Below are 21,470 nucleotides of genomic sequence, written 5' to 3' on the forward strand. Positions count from 1 at the left end.
ACTATGTCTACCTGTACAGTTTACTATCTACTGTGCAATTTTTCCTTTGTTTAGTTATGTGATATGATGAATCGGATTCAATACGAGCTATATTTTCTCCATGCCTTTCACTCCTTAAAAGACTTAGAGTACAGTGGACTCTAGATTTTAGATTGTAAACTGCAGACTAAAACAGGCTCCCAGCTCCATCGCTCCACACCCCCTTCTCAACTCTCAAACTCCCAAACTTAGTCTGTACCCTGGTGTTCTGAACGAAGAGAGCCGCAGAAAACGCCCAATGATCAATCGCCACACATTCCCCACTTAAGCACCCGGGCAAACGTACGTAAAGGTGAAGTTATCCACATCCCCCCCCAAAGAAGACCCCTCACGACTCTTGGCTTAAGAGGATGCCGAATCCCGAGTGAGTGACTCACTAATTCAATCAACCACGCCCTGCCCGTGATCCCAGGTCAAGTTAAGGGCGGAATTCAAGTAAATCCAACTTGACAAAGGAAGGAAATGGAAATGGAGGGGGGGAATACGCCCTGCATTACATCGTGCATGATGCGGGGTACGACAAGGGTGCATCCGGTCGTTGAAAGTCGAACTGTGTTTGTTGGCTAAGTCAGTAATCTTCAGATGAATAGTTATGCGGCTCTAGGCATCAATCTATGGATACGGCCGGGATGAAGGGTTGTGGATTGTGGGTGACTACTGGCTCACGATGGATCGGCGGAGGGGTAAGTACAGTAGAGTGAGGTGGAGGGCTAGGCGGACACAGCACAGTTGACCTACAGAGCAAATGATAAGAGGGTGGGGCGATGAGAATCGAAGCGACCCTTCTAGGTAAGTTCTGACCACGCTATCCAGCTTTTCATTCTCAATCTTACAGATAAGCTAGGTAGGAATTACTGTGATAAGCCTTGGCTGATTCCTCTCATACTAGACACACAGTAAGAATGAAAGTGTGTAGTGGTGGAGTGGGGCCTGCATGATTATCAAAGCGCAAGGCAGTTTCCGTACGACTGTGATAGAGCCTAAAGGGGAGTTCAGCTGGGATGTGCCAGGCTGACTTTCTTTACTTTGAATCTTGTAACATATGATGTATGAGATTTTGACCAATAATCATAGAATATTTTGTCGGATTGTTGGATTATCTTGACTGCTGTTGGTGTGGAGTTCGACCAGGGATTTTGGAGCTGGAGTGGTTGGCCTGATGCCTAGCTGCCAGGCTCCCTTGAGAATGGTCGGGAATGGAAAATCCCGATTGGGGTGTTTTCGGACGTTTGATAAAAAAGAAGAAAAAAAAGAAAAAGGATTCTTGATTCAAAGACAAGGAAAGAAGCGCAAGAAGCGCGCTGGTAAGTTAATAATTCTCACCCAGGCAAGGTGGTTACGGATCGCCGACCGGGATTAGGTTGACTTCGATCAGCACGGACAGGGACGTTACCTAGGGTTTGGGACACTCCCGAACCCTACTTTATTCCAAGATATGGTTGCTTTTGTTTTTCAGAAGTTGTAACCATGACTCTCGCACGGCGATAACGCTGCTTGGATGAAAAGCGGTTATAATCGTTGCATTGCATACAGTCCCGAGCATCTAGTTGCCTCGGCTGATGAAGGTTCATGTAGTTACAAGCTTTGGAATTTGGGTATGACTGCATAACTTGGTATCACAAGGGAATGGATCCATCCTTGGTTTCTGCGTCGAGGATCCCTTGTACAGAGCCGAGTCGTAGTTTTACCACAGGAACTGGGAGTTGAAGGCCTTTGGACCCCGTGACCCACGCGGTAGTAGCACTATGTCATGTTAGAATGAGCGAAAGTGCTGAACTAATTTGGTCGGAAGAGTGCTTCTTCTGAGGTACTAATGCCTTCTTTGTTTCCTTTATGGCTCCAAAGATCCTGTTAGAAAACTGTAGACCTTGGTCGCATATCGTGGCAAGCGAAACTCGTAAAGAGGAGAACTGCTGCCTTCGCTGAACACCAAGCGATGCTAGGTCTCCAACGCGCCTTCGATGGTGTGCAGAGTGTCGGAGCGAGAAGAAGGGAGGGTTACCTATGCACAAACCCCCAACAAGGACAAGGTCTTGATAGCGAACGGGTAGACCCGGCATCGCATCTCCGCAACCAACACCCACCACAAAAAGTAGATTGATGGCTAGGTAGACGTCCAAACAAGCGCACGAGCACGATCAAAGCAGGGATCTAGCAAGCATCCCCACACTACCATCCCAGTTCAATCCTAGTCGCACCCCGACCATATCTCCTCGGGAAGTTGGAAGTGTGGCTGGTGCCGTCCCGAGATAACGACAATCATGCATGAACTTGCAAGGAATGGGTCGGGTGACGCCTGGACGGGCCAGTATCCCTGCTTCCTTGATGAAAAACCAAACTACAATGCCGAACCAGCCGACCCCGCACGGGTGATGGATGGGTGTCTCAGATAGCGGGCGAGCTTAAGCGTGTGGGTGTCACCCGAGAGGGCCATGTGATCTGTATACTGCCGATCTTTGGGTAGGTGGGTTTTGGGGTGAAGAAGGACTGGTTGTGAGAGTGGTAAAGAGTGTAGCGAGATGTGGCTATAGAGTTTCGTCTAGGATGGAGGTGTCGAATTTGAGGGTGTTGGTGATGGTGCTGAAGTTCGGATAAAGCCGGATGGAGGGGAAGGACGGCAGAGTGGTACGGGTGCGATAGCCCTACACTCTGCGGTTTTGATCAACTACCTCATAAGGCATCTAAATGGAGAGATCTTTTTACGGCGCGGGAACAGAACCCTGTGCTATGTGGTCTCAAATAAAAAGTTGCTAGCTGTTGTAAGACATGTCAGGCTAGCAAGTCGTCGTTATGTGACCTAAGAGCCGAACGATGTCCTCACGATCGACTGCACTTGAAAGCCTTCAACCTGTTCGATCACTCAAGGTTGTCGAAAAAGATAGAAAAGCCAAAGCGTTCGTACAAAGCTTAAGGCATCTTCAGATGATGCATGATGGAGTTGCTCAGTCTCGTGGAATGTGGTGCTTAGAGGGACTTGGACGAGGAGATAACGTGCTATGCATTGTTGGATAGTGCCGATAAGGCTCTTAGAGGTTGTGGAAGCGAAGTGCCCGGGTTTGTTGTTACTAATATTCGGGTTGTGGTCTTGCTGGTAGGTATAAATTGAGGGCGCGAGGCACCTGCCTCAACGAAGAAGGAGCGACCACCCACCTCACCCACGCATACACTACAAGGAAGGTACGAGATTAGATTTAGGAAAGAGCCACCGTGTCTGTGCAATATGGAAGGTGCGACCCTCATGACCATTCTGAAATATCGGGGAAGGAACGAGCTACCACTTACTGCGAAGAAGGTACAGCTTCAAGCTGGAGTATAGCAGCAACGGACTACCCGGTCTAGGGAATTAGTTGATAGGAAGATGCGTCTACTTCTACGCCGGCTTATGTACTCGCTTACGCAGGGAAAAATAAACCAGAAAATCAGGGAAGATTCTTAGTTAATGGCAATGCTCCCAAATCTAGGTGATTTGGTCACAGCTTTTGAAATGAAAATGAACCGACAGGAAAATGTACTTTGCAACCTCCACCCCGTAGACAGCAAAAGAAACCCATGAAACACACCTGAGGATTCCTCGAATTAACCCTACCACGGCACATCATAAACCGTAGCCATCCTCAAGTTCGGAGTCTGTTTCACAAAATCCACAAGTTCCCGACCGCCGTTCCTTGCAACCTCCTCAGCCTTCTCGTAATCACTCTCCTGAGGCCCATAGATTATCCCATCTACATGCTGCGTGCCCAAAAGCGATTGAACCTTTGGCCCATCTCCCCACGTGCTCGTCCACCCAAAGACCTTACCTAGTTTACCCTGATCACGGGCTTTCGCCCCATCGCGCAGCTGAGCACAGGTCTTGTTTCCGGTGGTTTCATTACAGTCTCCAAAGTTGTAGTAAAGCTGAGTCCAGCCGTAGTCCATGACCTTCTGCTTAACAGGGAGTCTCGTGAAGTTCGCGGCGTAAGAGTCAAGAACATCAGAAGCCATCCCATTCAGAACAATCGCTTCGTTGGCGTTCAGCGTATTCCGCATGATTTTCAGCGCCCGACTATCCTGGTTCCCATAGAACCCATAGAGAGCCCTAATACCAGCGGGCTCCAGCGTCTGCCGAACAGTATCCCGTAACGACTCGATAGAGCACGGCATCTCCGCGAAGGCGCAGAAATCAGGGTTCTTGATATCGAGCCACACGAATGCAATCGGTGCTCCGCCCTTGCGCTCGCCCGCGATAAACTCGAATAGTTCGCGTGCGTCGGCGCCTGCACTGTGGCCTGTGGCGTCGTGGTCGGCCCACCATTTGGGATCAAATGGTGCGTCTTTCCATGCTGTAAGGTCGACTTCGATTGCGTTGGCGCCGTGGGAGACGGCTAGAGTGACGCCTTGGGGACGGAGGACGCGGTGGGCTATGGCGTAGATTGGGCGTTGGTCGGAGGGAGAGGTTACGGCCCCGGCTGCATTTGGGTCGGCTTGGGATCTTGAGTAGAGGAGGCAGTGGAAGAGGCTTGAGAGGGCGACCATTTTGGGGGGTGTTGGGAATGTGTATTAGATTGGTGTTTCAGGGGGAGGGAAATGTGCTTCTTTTATATTATCTGTTTCATTCAGCAGGAATAAATGTTCTAAAAAATCTTCTATTGAGGTGGTAGATCTAAATATGATACAATGAGTCAAAGAAGTGATTGAGTGAAGTAGGAGTCTAGAACAATACTTCAAAGAGATGAGCTAATATAGATCACAAAACCATTCACTAAATACTACATCATAAACTTCACAAACTACTTTGTCATACCCTACCCAGCCTCAGTCTAGACCTAGTCTTGGGAGGAGCTTGCAGGTCCACATAGATTGGCAACGGCACAATAACCAGAAAAGCTCATATCTCATTGGACTGAATATCAGGAATCTGGAGATATCTGGTTATAGAGTATAATCACTCTTCTAATCACAAGATTCTCGAGAGACAGAGAGTTTCACAGGTGGCTGATCACTTTGACCGTGATTCTCAGCATAATACACCAGGAGTCTAGACTCCCAGCCATATTGAAGTGAGCAAGGTAGCACCCTTCTCGGGTCCGGCCGACAAAAAGACGCGGCAGATAATCACTATGATCATGATGCTTGATGCTTATAATTACGCAGTAGACGTCTAGCCCCCTTCATCATATGGAAGTAAGCAAGGCCGGATAGGTCCTTCTTAAGTCCAGCCAAGAAAGCGCTGCTCATGTTGACAATCCCCATCACTCTGATCACGACGCCTCTTCATATCCTGAGGACTAATTGTTATGGAGGGCGATGCAGCTACCTGCTTGCTTGTCTACATCGTCACTAAATGCTTTCCTAGCATCTTGTTGGTGCTGATCACGTCAGACGGCTTTTCCCGTGCGTGCATCTCGGCTGCTGCGCCCCTATGGGACCGTGAGTCTAGAGCGCTAGGTACCGAGAGCGTGACGGTGTGCTGGTCCTGCGACGTGCTAGAGATCCAAATGCCTTGGCGCTAGGGATAAAGCCACGGTTGATGGCGGAATTATTAGGTTGAGTCGACGTGGCCCATGAATAGCGTTGTGGTTTAGACTAATGATATAGAATAGATATGAGTGACAACAGCAAACCCAGCCGCTATCCACCACCTATACATTACCCGGTCTTGATGGCGTGAAGTGGACATGATGGTATAATAACCCAGAACTCCTAAACACAGCTGAAATAGAATTCCAGTAAAATATCCAAATAAGCCTTGACCTCGTATTCAACTCCAAAGAAAAATCACTATCCCACCCGCCACCAAGAACAACGCAGTAGCCCATCGAAGCCTCCTCTGACCCTCCTGCGAAAGAACAATCGGCAACGTAACAGCATGCGTGAGCCGATCCCCCTCGACATCTCTAAATTCCTGCAGATGGACCGTAGATATAGTCCAAGCACAGATCACCAAGTCAGGGAAGGCATCTATTTGCCACGCTGGAATATCATAGAGGACGACATTGTCTAAGCGCAGTAAAATGAATGTTGCGCCCGTAACCATCACGCTCTTCGTCATGCAATGTCGATAGGCGGGCCATACATAGAAAGCAATAACCTAGGCCTGGAACGCAAGCATGTAATATGCACCCCATGTCCCGGCAAGGACTACCATAATGCAAGGTGCAAGAGCCCAACTCACTCTCCACTGCTTGCGATTGTTTCGGCGTGATTAGACCAGACTGGATTGGTAACTTCCACGTTAATGATGCGGCCCTCCGAGGAAGCAATCCATTCCAGGAATGTCCCAGATATGTCCTCATATTCATCATCATCACTACTATCTTCATCATCCAAATTGAGGAACCTTCTTCGAGCCCGGTATAAGAATTTATTAGTAGTCCTCCCATCAAAAATTGTCCGTTGGTTCACGTCTATATCTGGATGTGCTAGCATTGCTCTGACCCTGCTTAAATTTCCGGATTGCAGGCTTGCTCGCAAGGCTGAACTTCCGCGCGAGGTAACATGGTTGATGTTGCAATCATCGCGCGACAACAGAAACTCGAACATCTCCTGCGGCCCGTTAGAAACAGTCCAAGTTAACGGTTTCCGTCTTCATGGCGCGTAAAGTCTTCCACCGATGCGAACTCCCTCTCAAGGATCGTCTGTACCATCCTGAAATTTCCACTCATCATAGCGTACTTGATATTGCTTCCTAACATGTGACGGCCTTGCGTGCGAGACAAAAGCTTTTCGTAGATACCCACGTGTCCATGGAGAGCGGCAACCGAGAGGCTGTTTGGCTGTCACGAGGGGAAGCTTTTATCCACAGCATCAATCGCCAGGCATTTACTTTCGAGCAGCTCGTCCACCACATCCTCAAATCCTCGGTCGACAGCCCACGCCAACGCAGAATGACCGTGTGACCATCTGCAATTAACACCCCATCCTCTTGCCACCCACTCCCTGACAATATGGGCATACCCTGCGGCAGCGGCCCAAAGAAGCGGTTCCTCGCAGTACTTGTTCATTAATAACATATTGGCGCCCCGCTCTACAAGAAACCGCAGGGTATCCAATTGCCCCCCCCAACGCAGCAAAATGGACCGCAGTGTTTCCCTCACCGCGCGATGAACCCTAGGAATACGCCCACAGCTCAATCCACTCTTACAACGAAAACGGCGGCAAAAACAGCTGGGACATGAAGGACCTCTCTAAGCTCGACGACAGCAGTATCTCCAAGGGCGGCTTCATTGAGGAGGAAGTTAAGCTGCAGGCCACAATTGGATCCCGATATGCAGTGGCGAGGAGGCGCACTTTAATTGGGGGTATAACTATGATGGCCATTACTCTTGTAATTAATTAGGGTTGTATACAGGCCCGTCCATTCTTTTCCTTTCCCCGGCTTCTATTCGGGGTTGCTGTTTCCCTTTTCAAGGTGCTTTTGTGAGAATGGAGTAGACTTCGCATATACGGTCATGTCCAGGTCCTTGCAGATTTCGGGGCGCACCCCTGTGCATCACTCTTGCCAGCCAGTACATACAGCGACTGTGCGAGCTACTTTCTGATCTAATGTACTATTTACTTAAACATACACGATGCTGACCAGCCGAAGACTTGATAGGGTACCCGACTAGTTAGTCATATTATCCATCCAGGGAACCATCCATCCATCCAGATAAGGCCAATTCCCAGAGGCCACCACCAAACACCATATCCGATTCTTTCTCTTTTCATTTATCATTTTCCTTTCATGGTATCAGCGAAAATACCTTGATATTCTTGAACAAATTAGGATGTTCTGACTCTACCCAATTTGTTGCAAATCGACGCCATCCCTAGCCCTGATTAACGCTTCGTTCCCTCCTGCAAGGCAAGAACGACTTCAATGTCCAGAGTTTAATCTTACTACGGACTTCTGACCTAGAACATCTTCATCATACTCTTGCTTCATAAAGCTCGCGTTGTTTACACCCCTGGTAAAGCGTGCCCCAATCTTAGCTCTTGGCTTTTGGACATGGGAAGTGGACAACAGACTTGTCTCTCTTAAGAACATAGGTTGTGTCAAGATATATATCCCGATACCATAGTGGTGTTTTTCCTGTACTGTGCTGTTTTGTTGGTATTCACGCTTGAGGCCGGGACTGTCTTCGTGATATCCCAAGTAAATTTCCTTTGGGCAATATTATATACAAGTGGAGGCATTAAAAAAGTATTTTGTGAGATGAATACGCGAGGGAATATGAAATGTGTATAGATATATAATGAACTGCACCAAATTATTTATAGAGAAATAGTGAGTTATGGAACTTTGAAGTATCTTACTTCTAACATATTGATGCCGGGATATTCAAGTAGGAGAATGGGCTTTCAAGGAGGGAAATCTACGTTGATGAAGATTTTCATATTCAGATAAGGATAAACTATTAGAACTAGTCTATCTATTCAACAGAGGATTGACCATTGAAATCTCACTCAAAACAAAACCAACTTAACATAAATAAAAACCCCAATTTAAACCGAACCCCATCCACCAACAATTCATAGAAAACATACAAAACTAAAATCTCAACCCATCCCCCAGCATCAATCTCCCTCAAAGCCCTACAAAAAGACTCAAATAAATGGTCCATGCCCCTATCAGAAACCCTCGACCTGGGCGCCACTATAGGAACAAGCAGCGCATGAGGCAAAGGCAAGGTATCAACATGCAGATGCGGCGAAACACCATATACAGCCATGCGCCAGGGATACTCCTGTCCATACATCGAGAGAGTCAGGTTAACTGTAGACGACTGCGTAGCGTTATTCTGGTGAGTAATAATACTGTTGAATTGCGTATTTGGATCCCAGCTCATGGCGTTCTCGCGAATGTGCATGGAATCCAGGTGCGCAAAGGGCATTGTGCGCGCGTACTGCGTGTGAACATGGTGTAGGAGTGCTGAAGCAGATATCTTTTCGGTCTTCGAGTCCTGGCTGGATTGGGCTGGAGGGAGGATGACTCGCAGCGGGGAAAGTGTCACGCAGGGTCCAGCGACGGCCTCGATATTGAGGATTGGTGCATCGCGGCCGTTAAGTGTGTGCCCGAAGATGACGTCGCGCTGGCCTGTCACTCGGGCTAGAACCAATGCCCATGCGGCTTTGACCATGGAGCGCATGGTGATTCCTTTGGGGGGAGAGGGGAGAGAGATCTCGCGCAGCCGGCTGATGGCAAGCTCGGAGCGCAATTCTCTGACTTGCACAGGTGGACTGGCATCGTTAACACATCCACCACCGGCATCTATAATCTTTCTCAAAGCTTTATCGAGATCGACGGTTTCTACAGCCTCCAAATAATCCTGCCAGAAACCAAAGGCCTCTGGTGTCTTTTGACGCTTACGATACCTCAAGTAGAGCGGATAGGAAGAGACTAGTCAGTGCGGAAGACGGTCCTCACACATTATAGCCAAATGTTCAAGGATGAGCGGGATGGAGTAGCCGTCATAGTGGGCATGAGTGATGCGGTGACTTCTCGTCAGATGATGTGAGGAGGAAGGGCTTGAAATATGCTGCACCTTCGGTCACGCCATTGGCATACTCCTCTGCGCAGACCGAATCAACGAAAGACTCCATGACAACTTGGTTACAATGCAGCCGAGACAGAGAGCTATCCAGCTCGCGCAGAACGACAGCACGAAGACGGTCCTGGTGATTAATGAAGACTGTACGCAACGTGGCGTGATGGCGCACCAGCTACACGCATGCGGCTTTAATTCGACCAGCGCTGACTGTCCGAGGTATCGAGAGACAAGCATAATACAGGATGTTGTTGACGAGGTACATGTTCTGCAACTTGGTGAGGGGGAGGTGATCCTCCACCTGCTGGGCAGGGAATGGCCAGGGCCAGGGGGGCGGGGCTGGGTCAAGGAAGTCTTCCATCCCGTCAACACCCAGGAGCGAACCTGATCGGTACGGCTCTCCCTCATTCAAACTACCTGGACCATATAACCTTTGCATTTTGCCCGCCAGGACGGACAGGACCGGGTAATTGGATATATCATAGACGCCCCGAGTCCGGTGCAGACTCCAATGTGCCTGTTTCGGAACAAAGGCAGAGAACAGGAATATCACAATCAGCAAGCAACCCGCGTGTTGTTGAGCAAGCCAGCACCAGGTCCGGCTTTGCCTGGCGTAAAATAGCACCAACACGGACCTGAGGATGACCTGGATCAAACGGTACACAAACACCACCAGCCCGAAGTACAGCGAGCATGATCAGGACCACCCATTTGGATTGCTGAAGACAAATGGAAACTACACTGCCCAGCTGGAGGCCATGGTCTTGTAGTCGGTGGGCCAGGTTGCGAGACAGCAGGTCCAGCTCGGAAAAGGATACATCACCGTCCCACGCAAATATGGCTGGCTTATCTGGGCTCCCAGCCGCTGCTACCAGTACCAGGTCCTGCAAGGGACCACTAGAGACAGGCCAGAGGGTGCCGTTCCATCTCTGAAGTTGGCGCCTGTCATCCGAACTCAAGAGATCCAGCTGATTCAAGGCCTGGTCGAGGGCAAGAGGAAGTTGATGAAGAATATGCGCGAATTGGAAGACCAGTCGCCTCCCGTCCGACTGTGGTATGACATGGCTGTCATGTTTAATCGTCAGATGAACCTCAATACCGGGCCTATTGTCCGTGTCCTTTTTGCTTTGATTGATGTCGCAGAGAATCATCAAGGCGCGATCGCTAAAGGCTGCAAAGCCCTCGCCATCCGAGACCACCAGCTCAAAAAGTTCATTGATCCCCGGATCAGATTGCGCATTAAAAGATGAGACTGAAAGTCGCAAGCCCGAGCCGGTTCCTTCCCTAGTCGCCGGATGTTGTGCAGGCCAAACTGCTGGGTAGATGACAGGGCGGCAGCCTTGGCCTGGACCTCAGATAGAGCAGTCCGGACTGTCTTCTGGCCATGAACCTGGGTACGGAAGGGGATGGTAGTAATGGTTGGACCCGAAATGTCCTCTATGCCCGGCAGGGGAGCCCTGCGTCCATTCAGCGTGTGTCCATATACCACGTCCTCCGAGTCAGTATAGGAAGACATGATTATAGCCCAGGCAAGGCGGATAAAGGTCGCCGTCGTGAACTCTGTCGACAGCGACGCATGGTTCAACCGGATGGACCTGTTGATGAAGGAATCTAGCTTAGGTGTATACCGAGCAAAGGGCAAGGCAGGCCACACGGCAGCATATAAGCCAGCCAGTTCCAATCGCCAGGACGGCCCAGCACCGCTATCATGGAGACAATGTTGAATGAAGCCACTGAAGGGTCGCGGTACCAATGAACCCCCACGACACGCTGCAAATACTTGGTTCCAAGGCATTGGCAGCGACTCTCCATCGTACAAGGCATGATGGATGGTTAGGTGAAACGTGCAGCGTGTCTTTTGCTGAACCAGAGAGAGCGCAAATAGCTCAGAACCCAGAGTCATGTCTTGCACAAACCCCCAGATATAAGATCAGCGAGATTCTTGTTCCTGAAAGGGATGGAACAAAGTGGGGCCTGACCCTGGAGAACGATCTGGTGGGTGCCCTGCAGCTTTTCAAATTGAAGCATCTGCGTACGCAGGATGGGATTAGCAACAATTGTTGCATGCCAGGCCGACTGGAATCGGTCCAAGTCGGTTTCATCTTCAAGGCAATACTCAAAATGCACGAAAAAGCGACCGGGGCTCTTTACTGTCAGAGCCATAAGCCCTTCCTGGAGCGCAGTGCATGAGTAGATATCCTCAACCTGGCCAGGGGAGGTTCTGCAGCCCTCGGCAGCACTTCTGATCAAAGTATCAAGGTCGGCTTCTGTCCCAATCAGAGTAAATGAAGGGACAGGTGCTGTCGAATCCGGGCCGTTACTGCTGCTGCTAGTTCAGAGAGGCAGGGATTCTTGAAAATGTCGCGCATGGTGATTGAGAAGCCCGCCTTGCGCGCCATCGGAATGAGTTACATGGCGAGGATTGAATCCCCTCCCAAACGGAAAAAGTGATCCTCTCTGCTGACCAGCTCCCGACTGAGGACTACCACCCGGGTTATACACCTCAACAACAGCATCCTCTGCAGCGGAAAAGCACTGACAAAGACGATGTCCGATCTCACCGAGCTCGAGACGCTGGCCACGTAGCTTGACCTGGCTGTCCTTGCGCCGGACAAACTCCAGCGAGCCCTGATCAGTGAGTCTCACAAGGTCACCCGTTCGATAAACCTTGGAGGACTCGTCTGAGTGATTGCACAGCCAGACCGGGGGGTCAATGAAAGCCTGCGAAGTCTGGTCAGGCTGGTTGTGATATCTCAAGATCATGATCGGGCCCTGAATGAGCAGCTCGCCGATGGCACCCACAGGGAGCAGAACGTCGACATTGACCGCATCGACGACCCAGGCCTGACACGCAAATGGCCGTCCAATGTCACGCCCGTTGGTATTGGGGGTGATTGGCTGCGAAGATCCGGTGCTAAATACCGCGCACTCGGTCGGTCCATACGGTAGAAAAAGGTCGAGGACCGGGGCCCAGCGTTGGATCTCCTTGGTTTGGAAGGAGGGGACGAGATTGGGGATAAGAGTTACTCATAGGACTGGAATGGACCTACGCAAATGTTGCCGTACCCGGAAATATCTCCCGTATTCTTTGTCATTGTTGAAACGCGCTGGCCCAGCTCTAATTGAATTGACCGATTTATTAGACCTCTTGGGTATATGGGTACCTAATAACACCCCAGCAGAACTAAAATATTACTTTTAGATATTGCCTTGATGCAATCTACCTACTGCAAGTATGTAAAGCCCTTGCAATAAAGACCAGGCGCATTTCCAACCCAAATCCATCACACTCTCTATCACACTGCCTACTATTCCCTCCCCTCAACAACCTCAACATGCGCACTCCCCTCGTCTTCCTTTTGCAATGTCCTCTCCTTATCCCCCGCAGAAAGACCAAGTCTCCTCCTGATATTCGCCATGCGAAGCATATCCTGCTCACCCTGGTTCCCGCCAAATATATTATCCATTTGCTCCATGCGGACGTTCTTGGTTTCGGGGACGAAGAACCACACCCAGATGAAGAGGAAGATGCAGAATGCTTTGCCACAGTGTTATTATCTTAGCTTTATGAATGGGACGGCTGGGTAGATAAGGTAGGTAGCATACCAAGGAAGAAATAGAACGTGCCGAACTTAATACTTCCTAACATGCGCGGCGTGATAAGTGCAACGATGAACTAGACCAGACCATAACTGTTAGCAATCACGCATATCCCAACAGGAACGAACATATAAGAATGAGGAGGGCGCATACGTTACTCAACCAATTAACCCCAATAGCAACCCCCACAGCCTGAGCCCTAACCCCCGGTGGAAAAATCTCACTTGGAATAATCCAATTAATGCACCCGATACTGAACGCAAAGCAAGCGATATACCCCCAGATGAACACCGCACAAGCCCAGCCCGCATCCGTATGCTGAGCCCAGGAATCCGCATAGACGGCATAAATCGTCGCGACAATAAGCTGAGAGATTCCCATACCCACTGCGCCGATGAGGAGGAGCGTTTTGCGCCCGTAATAATCCAGGAATAGGATCGCGGGGATTGTGCATAGGAAATTTATTATACCTACTACGCCTGTTGCGAGGAGGTTGATTGACGAGCCGGTTAGCCCGATGTTCTCGAATATAGTTGGGGCGTAGTAGATTATGGCGTTTATGCCTGTGAATTGTTGGATTAGTTGTAAGAGGCAGGCGATGAGCATTCGGTGTGCCAGGTGGCGGTGAACGAAGAGAGATTTGTACCGCTCGTAACTTAGGCGCGTGGGTGATGTGATATCGGGGTATGTAGCTGCTGTTGTTTCCTTGTCGAAGAGTGCGGAGGCTTTGATCTCCAGGATCTCGGCTTGTACGCGGTGGTCTGTTGCTGCGACGCGGCGGATGCGGGAGAGGGTTGTTAGGGCTTCTTCTTCGCGGTCTATATACCCATATTATTCCTCGTTAGCTTGCTGACTCATGAGCGTATATAGTATATGGGATATGGATCGTGCTACACACCCTTCATAACAAGCCACCTAGGGCTAAACGGCAACCAAAACGTCCCAGCCGCAAGAACAAGCGAAAAAAGACACTGCAATGCCAACGGCAATCTCCAAGCAACAGGACTCTGCCCGTCCCCCGTCCCACCAATATACTGCGTGCCATAATTCAACCAAAACGAAACCATGATACCCGCGGTAATACCACCCTGTTGCAATGCTGTAAGACCACCACGCAAATTCGGCGGCGCGATCTCGCTAATGTACAGCGGTGTCACCATGGAGAGCATACCCACCGCCAGACCGGCAATGAACCGCCCGACGAAGATCATGGGGATGTTGACGCTGGCTGCTTGGATTATGGAGCCAATGAGGAAAATGCCGTTTGCGAGGAGGATGGACCATCGTCGGGAGAGGGCATCTGCGATGGGGCCGTTTATTAGGGCGCCGAACATGGCGCCTAGGGTTAGGACGGAGACCATCCAGCCTTGGAGGGTTGAATCGGAGGATAGGGTTGGGAATTGTTTTTCCTGGTGGGGATATCTGTGAGTTTCCGGGGGTTCAGTTGGGTAGGCAGGTTGGACTTACAAAGTTGTTCATGACTAGGACGCCGCTGATGACGCCTTGGTCGTATCTATACTTGTTAGTGCGTGTTTTGGAGCGTTCTAACACAAAAGCATACCCAAACAGAACACCGCCAATACTGGCAAAGCATGCCAGGAAGAATAGGTACGGCTCATTGACAAGGCCCTTGAACCCTAAACACCATCAGTCTCTGGGTACTCGACACTCATGCTGGCAACATACCAGGCTTCCCATAAGAAATCTCAATATTCCCAGCAGGGGCAAGGTCACCAACTGCACCCATAACGAAAGTAACTCAAGAAATACCTAGAATAGGAGGTTATACGATGGTGGCTAGAGCAGACATAATACAAACTACCAAAGAGTGGCAGACCGTGGTAGTTATACTCCGAGCGGGAGTATACATTGCCGGTGTCACCCGACATCTGGGGTACGGAGTCTGGGGTAGGCACACCGTACGACTCCAATATGTCGGCAATGAGTGCCCCGATACACACCACGCGAAACGAGTCGGGTTTACCCCATGAAGCTTGATCGGACAGTGTCGGGCAGCGGTCGTCCGGTATACTTGGAGGTGATCTGGGTTATCGGGGGACTGTCAGCCGATGGTGATCTTTGCCGGGTGTGACTACGACTACTCCAAAATCCATCTTCTACATGGTTCTATCTTTTTGTCCTATCAATTTGATTTGAGACTTGCAGATGGAAGGAGTCTATCAGAGCCTGGTAGCTCGGGCTCTACAAATATGCCGGCAAAAAATGGAGACAACGCCATCAAGGAGGGTCATCATCGCGCTTGACGGTCCTCAAAGCGCTGCAAAGTCTACTATTGCAGCGACACTGATAGCAAAATTGAACTCCTTGGCGATCAGCCATTCACTATCTTGCTCCCTATGGATGGCTTCCTCTATCCCAGAAAGTACCTGGACAGCCTTCCCAACTATGAAGGCGCGTACCCTGCCCACTGGTCTTTCGACGCAGCCGGTGTACGGTCATTAGTCAAAGCACTGGCTCTCAATAAAACGACTGAAAAAGAGGTGATCCAAGTACCGCAGTTCGGTCCTACCATTGCAGACTCTGGTGAAGAAACTATTCTTGTTTCTCCGGAGATATCTCTTGTCTTCCTGGAAGGGGAACACTCCGCATATGGTCAGTCACCATGGTCTGGATTTGAGCATCTAGTCGATGACACCTGGTTTCTGAATGATAATATTGAATCCATGAAGCAACGCCTCGGTGAGGGAATCTTGGGGAGCGGAACTACAAGGAGTTACGAGAATGCCATCGGGACGTTGAGCATTCCTGATGACGTCGAAATGCAGACAAATGCAACTCAACCGGTTGTGATGACGAGAAGCGCTATTTGACCACTGAGATGATGCCAATGGATGTGAATGGGCACAGATGATCCAGAGTAGTGACAATATAGCAAGATGTTTTGTTTTTCGCGGCATAACATAAGCTTCGGCCACATCGACAGTCGCGCCACCGCTTTACTGGTCCGACCGAGTAGTGCCAAAATATATATCTGCACCACGGTGCGCATACTTGTGTCTCACCCACCAAAGGAAAGACCAAGGTCGGCATTTTAGAATATAGCTAGGACAAGAAAGTAGTACGCATGTTCATAAATGTACTGCAGTGCTTTCCTCGTGAAACCACCGTTACCGAGCCTCGTGGGAGCAGGCCATGGCAAGCCCGGCGGCATAGTGCTCCGTATGACGGGTCCCCGCATGGATCGGATAACTGTCTAGTTGATGGTGTTCCGTACCGCAGTGACCTCGGCAGTGTCAAGCTTTTGACGAAGTTGGTAAGGTATAGGTCCGGAGTAGGCTTAAGGTGGTAGTGGTTTGCACGTGCTCAGGCACTAGAGGCTTGGCATTCAGGGTCTATCCTCGCCTCGTATTCAATACGAACTCTGTCAGTCTTCACTTTGTCCAAGCACAACTCAACAGATGACAATGGTTGCACCGCATTTACAATGAGTGAAAGGCACTGAGGTATCACCATTTCAACCCACTTACCGTTGACAAGGACACTAGCTAACAAGGATATCAACGGCAGACGTCTGGGCTGCGGGTCTCAAGGAGGCTAAGCAAAAAAATGACATCACATGCAGCCCCCCTTCTCCTTATCGCCAATCGCTTGCAACTTCTTCTCGCACTCCGCATGCAATGACGATGTGCTCCTCGCAAATCGATCGTTCCTCTCAATGACACTCTGCTACCTTCCCATTCCAGCAACGTCCCCACCGTTCCATGACTTCGTCCGCGATCGTCTCTGTCATCCCCTGGCTCGACTTTACAACGCCGACACTCCTCTCTTCAACTCTCCTACCCTAGCACAGCAATGATTCAACGCTCGAACCCGCAATGGCATTGAGCAGTCTTTCAATTGGAGTCGCCCTGACTCCTACAGTTGTGTCTACTCTGTTTTCCCATGTATGTCTACCATGTCCGGCGCTTCCGCAATCGAGCTTACTGACCAAACAGTACTTCAACCGGAAAACCCTACACAACAAACCCAACGTCCACCTCTCCTACGATGAAGGAATCTCCGTGATTCGCGAGTTTATCAACTTCAGCTCTAAGCGCCCGATCGAGTACATACAAGAATTCACCGGCCAGCGCGTCCCCGCCCCGCACTGGGTCAAGATCGAGCGCGTCACAGTAACGGAGGAGTTCCTGGACTCGTCGGCAAAATTAATAACCAAGCAGCTTGGTCCGGAAGGAGTTTCGCAAGTTGGCGGTGAAAAGTGGTGGCAATGGCGTGGTCCGGCGGATGACAGAAATGCAGAGCTAAGGGGAGAGTGGATTGAGATGCACAGTGACTATAATGAGAGGAAGCGGCAGGGAATGGAGCATTCGAGTAACAGGCGCATCATGCTGTATATCCATGGTGGTGCCTATTACTTTGGAAGTGTGCAGACCCATCGGTATCAGTTGCAGCGCCATGCGCGAAAGCTGAAAGGGAGAGTTTTTGCACGGTATGTCCAGCTTTAGTTTTGAAAAGTTCTCTGCTAACTGATGTAGTGAGTAAAAGCTATTAGATACTGTGTTTGCTCCGCTAACATATCCCAGCCGACTACCGACTGTCCCCCCAATTTCCCTTCCCCTGCCCCTTGCAAGATTCCTTAGCATCCTATCTATACCTCCTACGAGACCATAAGCCTGAAGACATCATCTTCGCTGGTGATTCCGCCGGAGGAGGAATGATCCTATCGTGAGAACACCCTTCATAAGATATAAGTTTGTTTGCTAATTTGTAGGATGCTTGTGATTTGTCGCGACCAAGGACTGCCATTGCCGGCTGGCGCCATCCTCATCTCTCCTTGGGTCGATCTCACGCACTCTTTCCCCAGTATAGTAACGGAAAATCCCGGCGACTACATCCCCGGCCATGGCTTCCTACACAAACCGTCGATGGCGTGGCCTCCACCGAATGAAGACGAGATTCGAGAAATCAAGGACGTCCTCAAGAAGAATCCGGAAACAGCGAACAAAGTAGAGACCGCCCCTGCGACGGGAGAAGAGAATACCTTGGACGTGGTACCACCTGAAGAAATGCTGAAACATGGTCGGCGGCCGCCGTCTTTCGTGATGAATGGCAAGACAATCGAGGTCAAGGATCAAATTCACATGTACACCACCAACGAACTTTTGTTCCACCCGCTCGTCTCGCCAATCTTCCAGCCTTCTCTCGGAGGTCTGCCTCCGCTCCAGATCATCAGTGGTGGCGGTGAGATGCTACGCGACGAGCAGTTCTACGTCGCTCACAAGGCCGCAAACCCAGCTGCATATCCGCCAAACGACACATTCATGGCCGAGTTGGATCCGAACCGTGAGACTGTCCATAAGTACCCGGGAACCTATGTGCAGCTCCAAGTATGGGACGATCTCTGTCACGTGGCCCCGATACTCAGCTTCACCCGTCCGGCCAAGTACATGTTCCGATCAATAGCTCAGTTTGGCGCATGGGCTCTAGCGCGCGCACAAGATTCGACAGTGGAAATTGTCAACGACGATATTCTATCACCAATATCCAGCGACTCTGACACCTCGGAAACTTCCGACAATGAGAACAGGAACAAGGATGCGCACGATACGTCTGCGCCGACAGTAGGAAAGGCCGGTGATCCACTTCCAGCATTCAAAGAGCGCATGATTCGTCAAGGAGTGAACAAACGAGGCCATATCTATCCTCTCCCCCCTCCATCTGAATGCTCCGTCCTCAACCTCCCACCCTCGTCCGTCGGCACGATCAACCCAGGCCTCCTCACAAAATGGATGCTAGTGAAAGAAGAATGGGACGTCAAATTCGCAAAAGAGAAGGCACGCATCCACCAAGAACGCCTCGAAGGCCTAGCGCACGGCTTCCAAGATTTTGAAGGTGAAGTCCCACCACCCAGCGCGCTGGCAGCAAGACGACTCGCCCCAGGCGCCCTCCCACCCAAGGGCCTGCGAACAAGTTACCCCATGGCAATGTGGAGCAAACTCGCCAGCAAACACGACCGCCGCACCATCAAGCGCGAGCAAGAAATGGACAGCCGGTCCGTCCGCTCCAACCGCCAAAGCGTCGACGCAGGCCGAGCAGGCGAGTCAATCCAGATGCAGGAGAACAAGGATAAAGACAAGACAACATCCTTCCCTACCGACCCGCCCATGGGCAACACCATATCCATTACATCCAACGGTCACGGGACGGAAACTACAACAACAAACGGACACAAACACACAGACTCAACACCCCAACTACCCTCCCTCCCCGTTGAAAAACCCTTCGCGCCCCTCCTCGTCTTACCAAACTACGAAGGCCCCGCAAACGATAAATCCGAGAACGCCTCCACACGCGCGCTATTCCACGTCCCTGGTACAATCCGCCCCGAGACATCAAATTCTGACTTCTCCCGCCCGCCTCACTTCCGCGCTACATCAAACGGCGACGCCATTACGACCCGTAGCGGGTTTACTTCTGCGCCGGCTGATGATAGTAGTACCGTTGGCGGAGACGATAAGTCTCTTGCGCCGACGGGGGCGGGGGTTGAGGCTGCTAGTACGCGTGCGGTACTTAATGCTGATGGCGTGTTGAGGCCTTCGACGGATAATTATTCGGTTTTTAGGTCTGTTGAGAGTTTGCCGTTGACTAATGGGGTGAATGGTGAGAGGTAAGGTAAGGTGGGTTGGTGAGCTGTTTGATATATATGCGATGTACTGCTATTCACGCTCTTTTTTTTTTTCCCCTTTATGTTTTGATCTGTATAACATGATTGGATTTTTGATATCTCTGATGTTGGCTCATCTGTTTTCTTTTGTTCTGGTGGTTTGGATCTGGAACTTGCTGGATATCCACTATATAATCCTGCCATTTACTACCTATTTACTATTGATGTCACACTATTTATACCCATGCGAATCTACACGCTATGTCCGTCTCTGTGACAACTTTCCTGTCTCTAAACTGTACATATCTACACCTATTATTCTACTTTGAGTATTTAAACAAAGATCCATCCATACAACTGGGTATCCATCTAATTTAGTATACATTCTGCCAACTTCAACAAATCATACAATTACATTCTGCGCCATGGGGTACCTATTATTAGGAACCCCACTCAACACCAACACTCCTCGCAACCCTCTCCGCAACACCCATGAACGCTTCCCGCCGTACACTCCTCTCCCCACCCTCCTCAGCAACAACAGTCGGCATACCCCGATCCGCATCCTCACAAACCCTCGCATCAAGCGGGATATCGCCCAAAAAGTCCACACCAAGCCGTTTACATTCAGCAAGCACGCCCCAATCCTCAGAACAGCTATGCCCTTTCTCATTCCCATTTTGATTTTGGTTCTTTGACTCTAACCCAGCCGAGAAAATCCTCGTCTGCGTCCCACAAGCCGGACACGCAAAGAACGCCATATTCCTCACCATACCGAGCACAGGAACGTTCATGCGCTGGAACATCCCCACTCCCCGAACTGCATCGCGCAATGCGATATCCTGCGGTGTAGATACGATGACTGCGCCGTCGAGGATGATTTCTTGGCCGATTGTTAGTTGCACGTCGCCTGTTCCGGGGGGGAGGTCGAGGAAGAGAACGTCTAGGGGGCCCCATGATACACTGTGGAGGAGCTGCTGCATGGCTTTTGTTACCATTAGGCCGCGCCAGGATATGGGTGTTGAGTCCATGGGGGGTCTGTTGTGGGTGTTGGTGTTGTTTGTTGGGGACGGGGTAGCTTCGGGTTCGGGTTTTGAGAGGAGGTAGCCCATTGACATTGATTTTAGGCCGTAGTTTGTTAGGGGGATAAGGCGGTCGTCTGGGGCAAGTTAACATGTTAGCCTCCGCTATATTTCGAAGCGTAAAGTGGAAGGTGTGAATGGAAGACATACTCTCATCAAGCCTCGGCTCCCCATCCAGATTCAATAACGTGGGTATACTCGGTCCAAAAATATCCGTATCTAATATCCCCGTCTTGATACCGCGGCGCGCAAATGCAAGCGCTAGGTTCACTGTATAGTATAGACAGCATCAGCATCCACCAGCCCATTATTGTATCACCAAACCGGCGAATAAACAAGTCGTTGCGCACCAGCAATAGTACTCTTCCCCACACCACCCTTCGCCGAGCTCACAGCAATAACCTTCTTCACATCACGGATCTTGCGCTTCTCGGGGAGGCCGCGCCGGCTGCGAAATGTAGGTGGGGTGCCGGATTTGGGGAGGCCCTGCGTTGCGGTACAAATTAGCTTGTCTTCTAGATGGTTGGGGATAGGAGTAGACAGACCAACGGGTTCTCATGCTGCAAGACCCGAAATGTCGAAAAAAGCCGTCTGCTTGTCTTCGTCGCCATTGCCATT

The 21,470-nt window shown here is 50.3% G+C and overlaps 6 protein-coding genes across 6 annotated transcripts; 2 read left to right on the top strand and 4 right to left on the bottom strand.

Moving 5' to 3' along the window:
• Positions 1–3,621: 3,621 nt before the first annotated feature.
• BDV14DRAFT_209241 (uncharacterized protein) lies at positions 3,622–4,551 on the bottom strand (the record flags this gene model as incomplete). The annotated part of the gene is made up of 1 exon (XM_073775595.1): positions 3,622–4,551. One exon carries the CDS (start codon positions 4,549–4,551, stop codon positions 3,622–3,624), a length of 930 nt encoding a protein of 309 aa, XP_073627590.1.
• A 4,077-nt stretch (positions 4,552–8,628) lies between these two features.
• BDV14DRAFT_200680 (uncharacterized protein) lies at positions 8,629–9,146 on the bottom strand (the record flags this gene model as incomplete). Its single annotated transcript, XM_073773567.1, has 2 exons — positions 8,629–8,653; positions 8,755–9,146. 2 exons carry the CDS (start codon positions 9,144–9,146, stop codon positions 8,629–8,631), a joined length of 417 nt encoding a protein of 138 aa, XP_073627591.1.
• Positions 9,147–12,624: 3,478 nt separating this feature from the next.
• Positions 12,625–14,944, bottom strand: BDV14DRAFT_174451 (sugar porter family MFS transporter). Its single transcript, XM_073768894.1, has 7 exons — positions 14,832–14,944; positions 14,707–14,782; positions 14,613–14,658; positions 14,044–14,554; positions 13,299–13,963; positions 13,152–13,221; positions 12,625–13,083 (listed from the first exon to the last, which is right to left on the bottom strand). The coding sequence occupies exons 1-7, from the start codon at positions 14,890–14,892 to the stop codon at positions 12,854–12,856; spliced, it is 1,659 nt and encodes a 552-aa protein (XP_073627592.1). The 5' UTR covers positions 14,893–14,944; the 3' UTR covers positions 12,625–12,853.
• A 558-nt stretch (positions 14,945–15,502) lies between these two features.
• On the top strand, positions 15,503–15,976 carry BDV14DRAFT_200682 (uncharacterized protein; the record flags this gene model as incomplete). The annotated part of the gene is made up of 1 exon (XM_073773568.1): positions 15,503–15,976. The coding sequence occupies one exon, from the start codon at positions 15,503–15,505 to the stop codon at positions 15,974–15,976; it is 474 nt and encodes a 157-aa protein (XP_073627593.1).
• A 1,005-nt stretch (positions 15,977–16,981) lies between these two features.
• Positions 16,982–19,777, top strand: BDV14DRAFT_200683 (lipase/esterase family protein; the record flags this gene model as incomplete). The annotated part of the gene is made up of 4 exons (XM_073773569.1): positions 16,982–17,050; positions 17,102–17,528; positions 17,690–17,831; positions 17,878–19,777. The coding sequence occupies 4 exons, from the start codon at positions 16,982–16,984 to the stop codon at positions 19,775–19,777; spliced, it is 2,538 nt and encodes an 845-aa protein (XP_073627594.1).
• A 433-nt stretch (positions 19,778–20,210) lies between these two features.
• BDV14DRAFT_200684 (Mrp/NBP35 family ATP-binding protein) lies at positions 20,211–21,469 on the bottom strand (the record flags this gene model as incomplete). Its single annotated transcript, XM_073773570.1, has 4 exons — positions 20,211–20,929; positions 21,003–21,122; positions 21,203–21,338; positions 21,398–21,469. The coding sequence occupies 4 exons, from the start codon at positions 21,467–21,469 to the stop codon at positions 20,211–20,213; spliced, it is 1,047 nt and encodes a 348-aa protein (XP_073627595.1).
• Between the last annotated feature and the right edge of the window lies 1 nt (position 21,470).

Source organism: Aspergillus stella-maris (genome assembly GCF_047715825.1).
Source record: "Aspergillus stella-maris strain CBS 113639 unplaced genomic scaffold BDV14scaffold_31, whole genome shotgun sequence".
Taxonomy (NCBI): Eukaryota; Fungi; Ascomycota; class Eurotiomycetes; order Eurotiales; family Aspergillaceae; genus Aspergillus; species Aspergillus stella-maris.

Excerpts from the sequence above, each read along its gene's own strand:
- BDV14DRAFT_174451 (XM_073768894.1), bottom strand. The coding sequence starts at position 14,892 with ATGGGTGCAGTTGGTGACCTTGCCCCTGCTGGGAATATTGAGATTTCT. Across the intron at positions 14,783-14,831 it reads GATTTCTTATGGGAAGCCTG|GGTTCAAGGGCCTTGTCAAT; the intron begins GTATGTTGCCAG and ends GATGGTGTTTAG. Across the intron at positions 13,222-13,298 it reads GGGTTAATTGGTTGAGTAAC|TTCATCGTTGCACTTATCAC; the intron begins GTATGCGCCCTC and ends GGTCTGGTCTAG.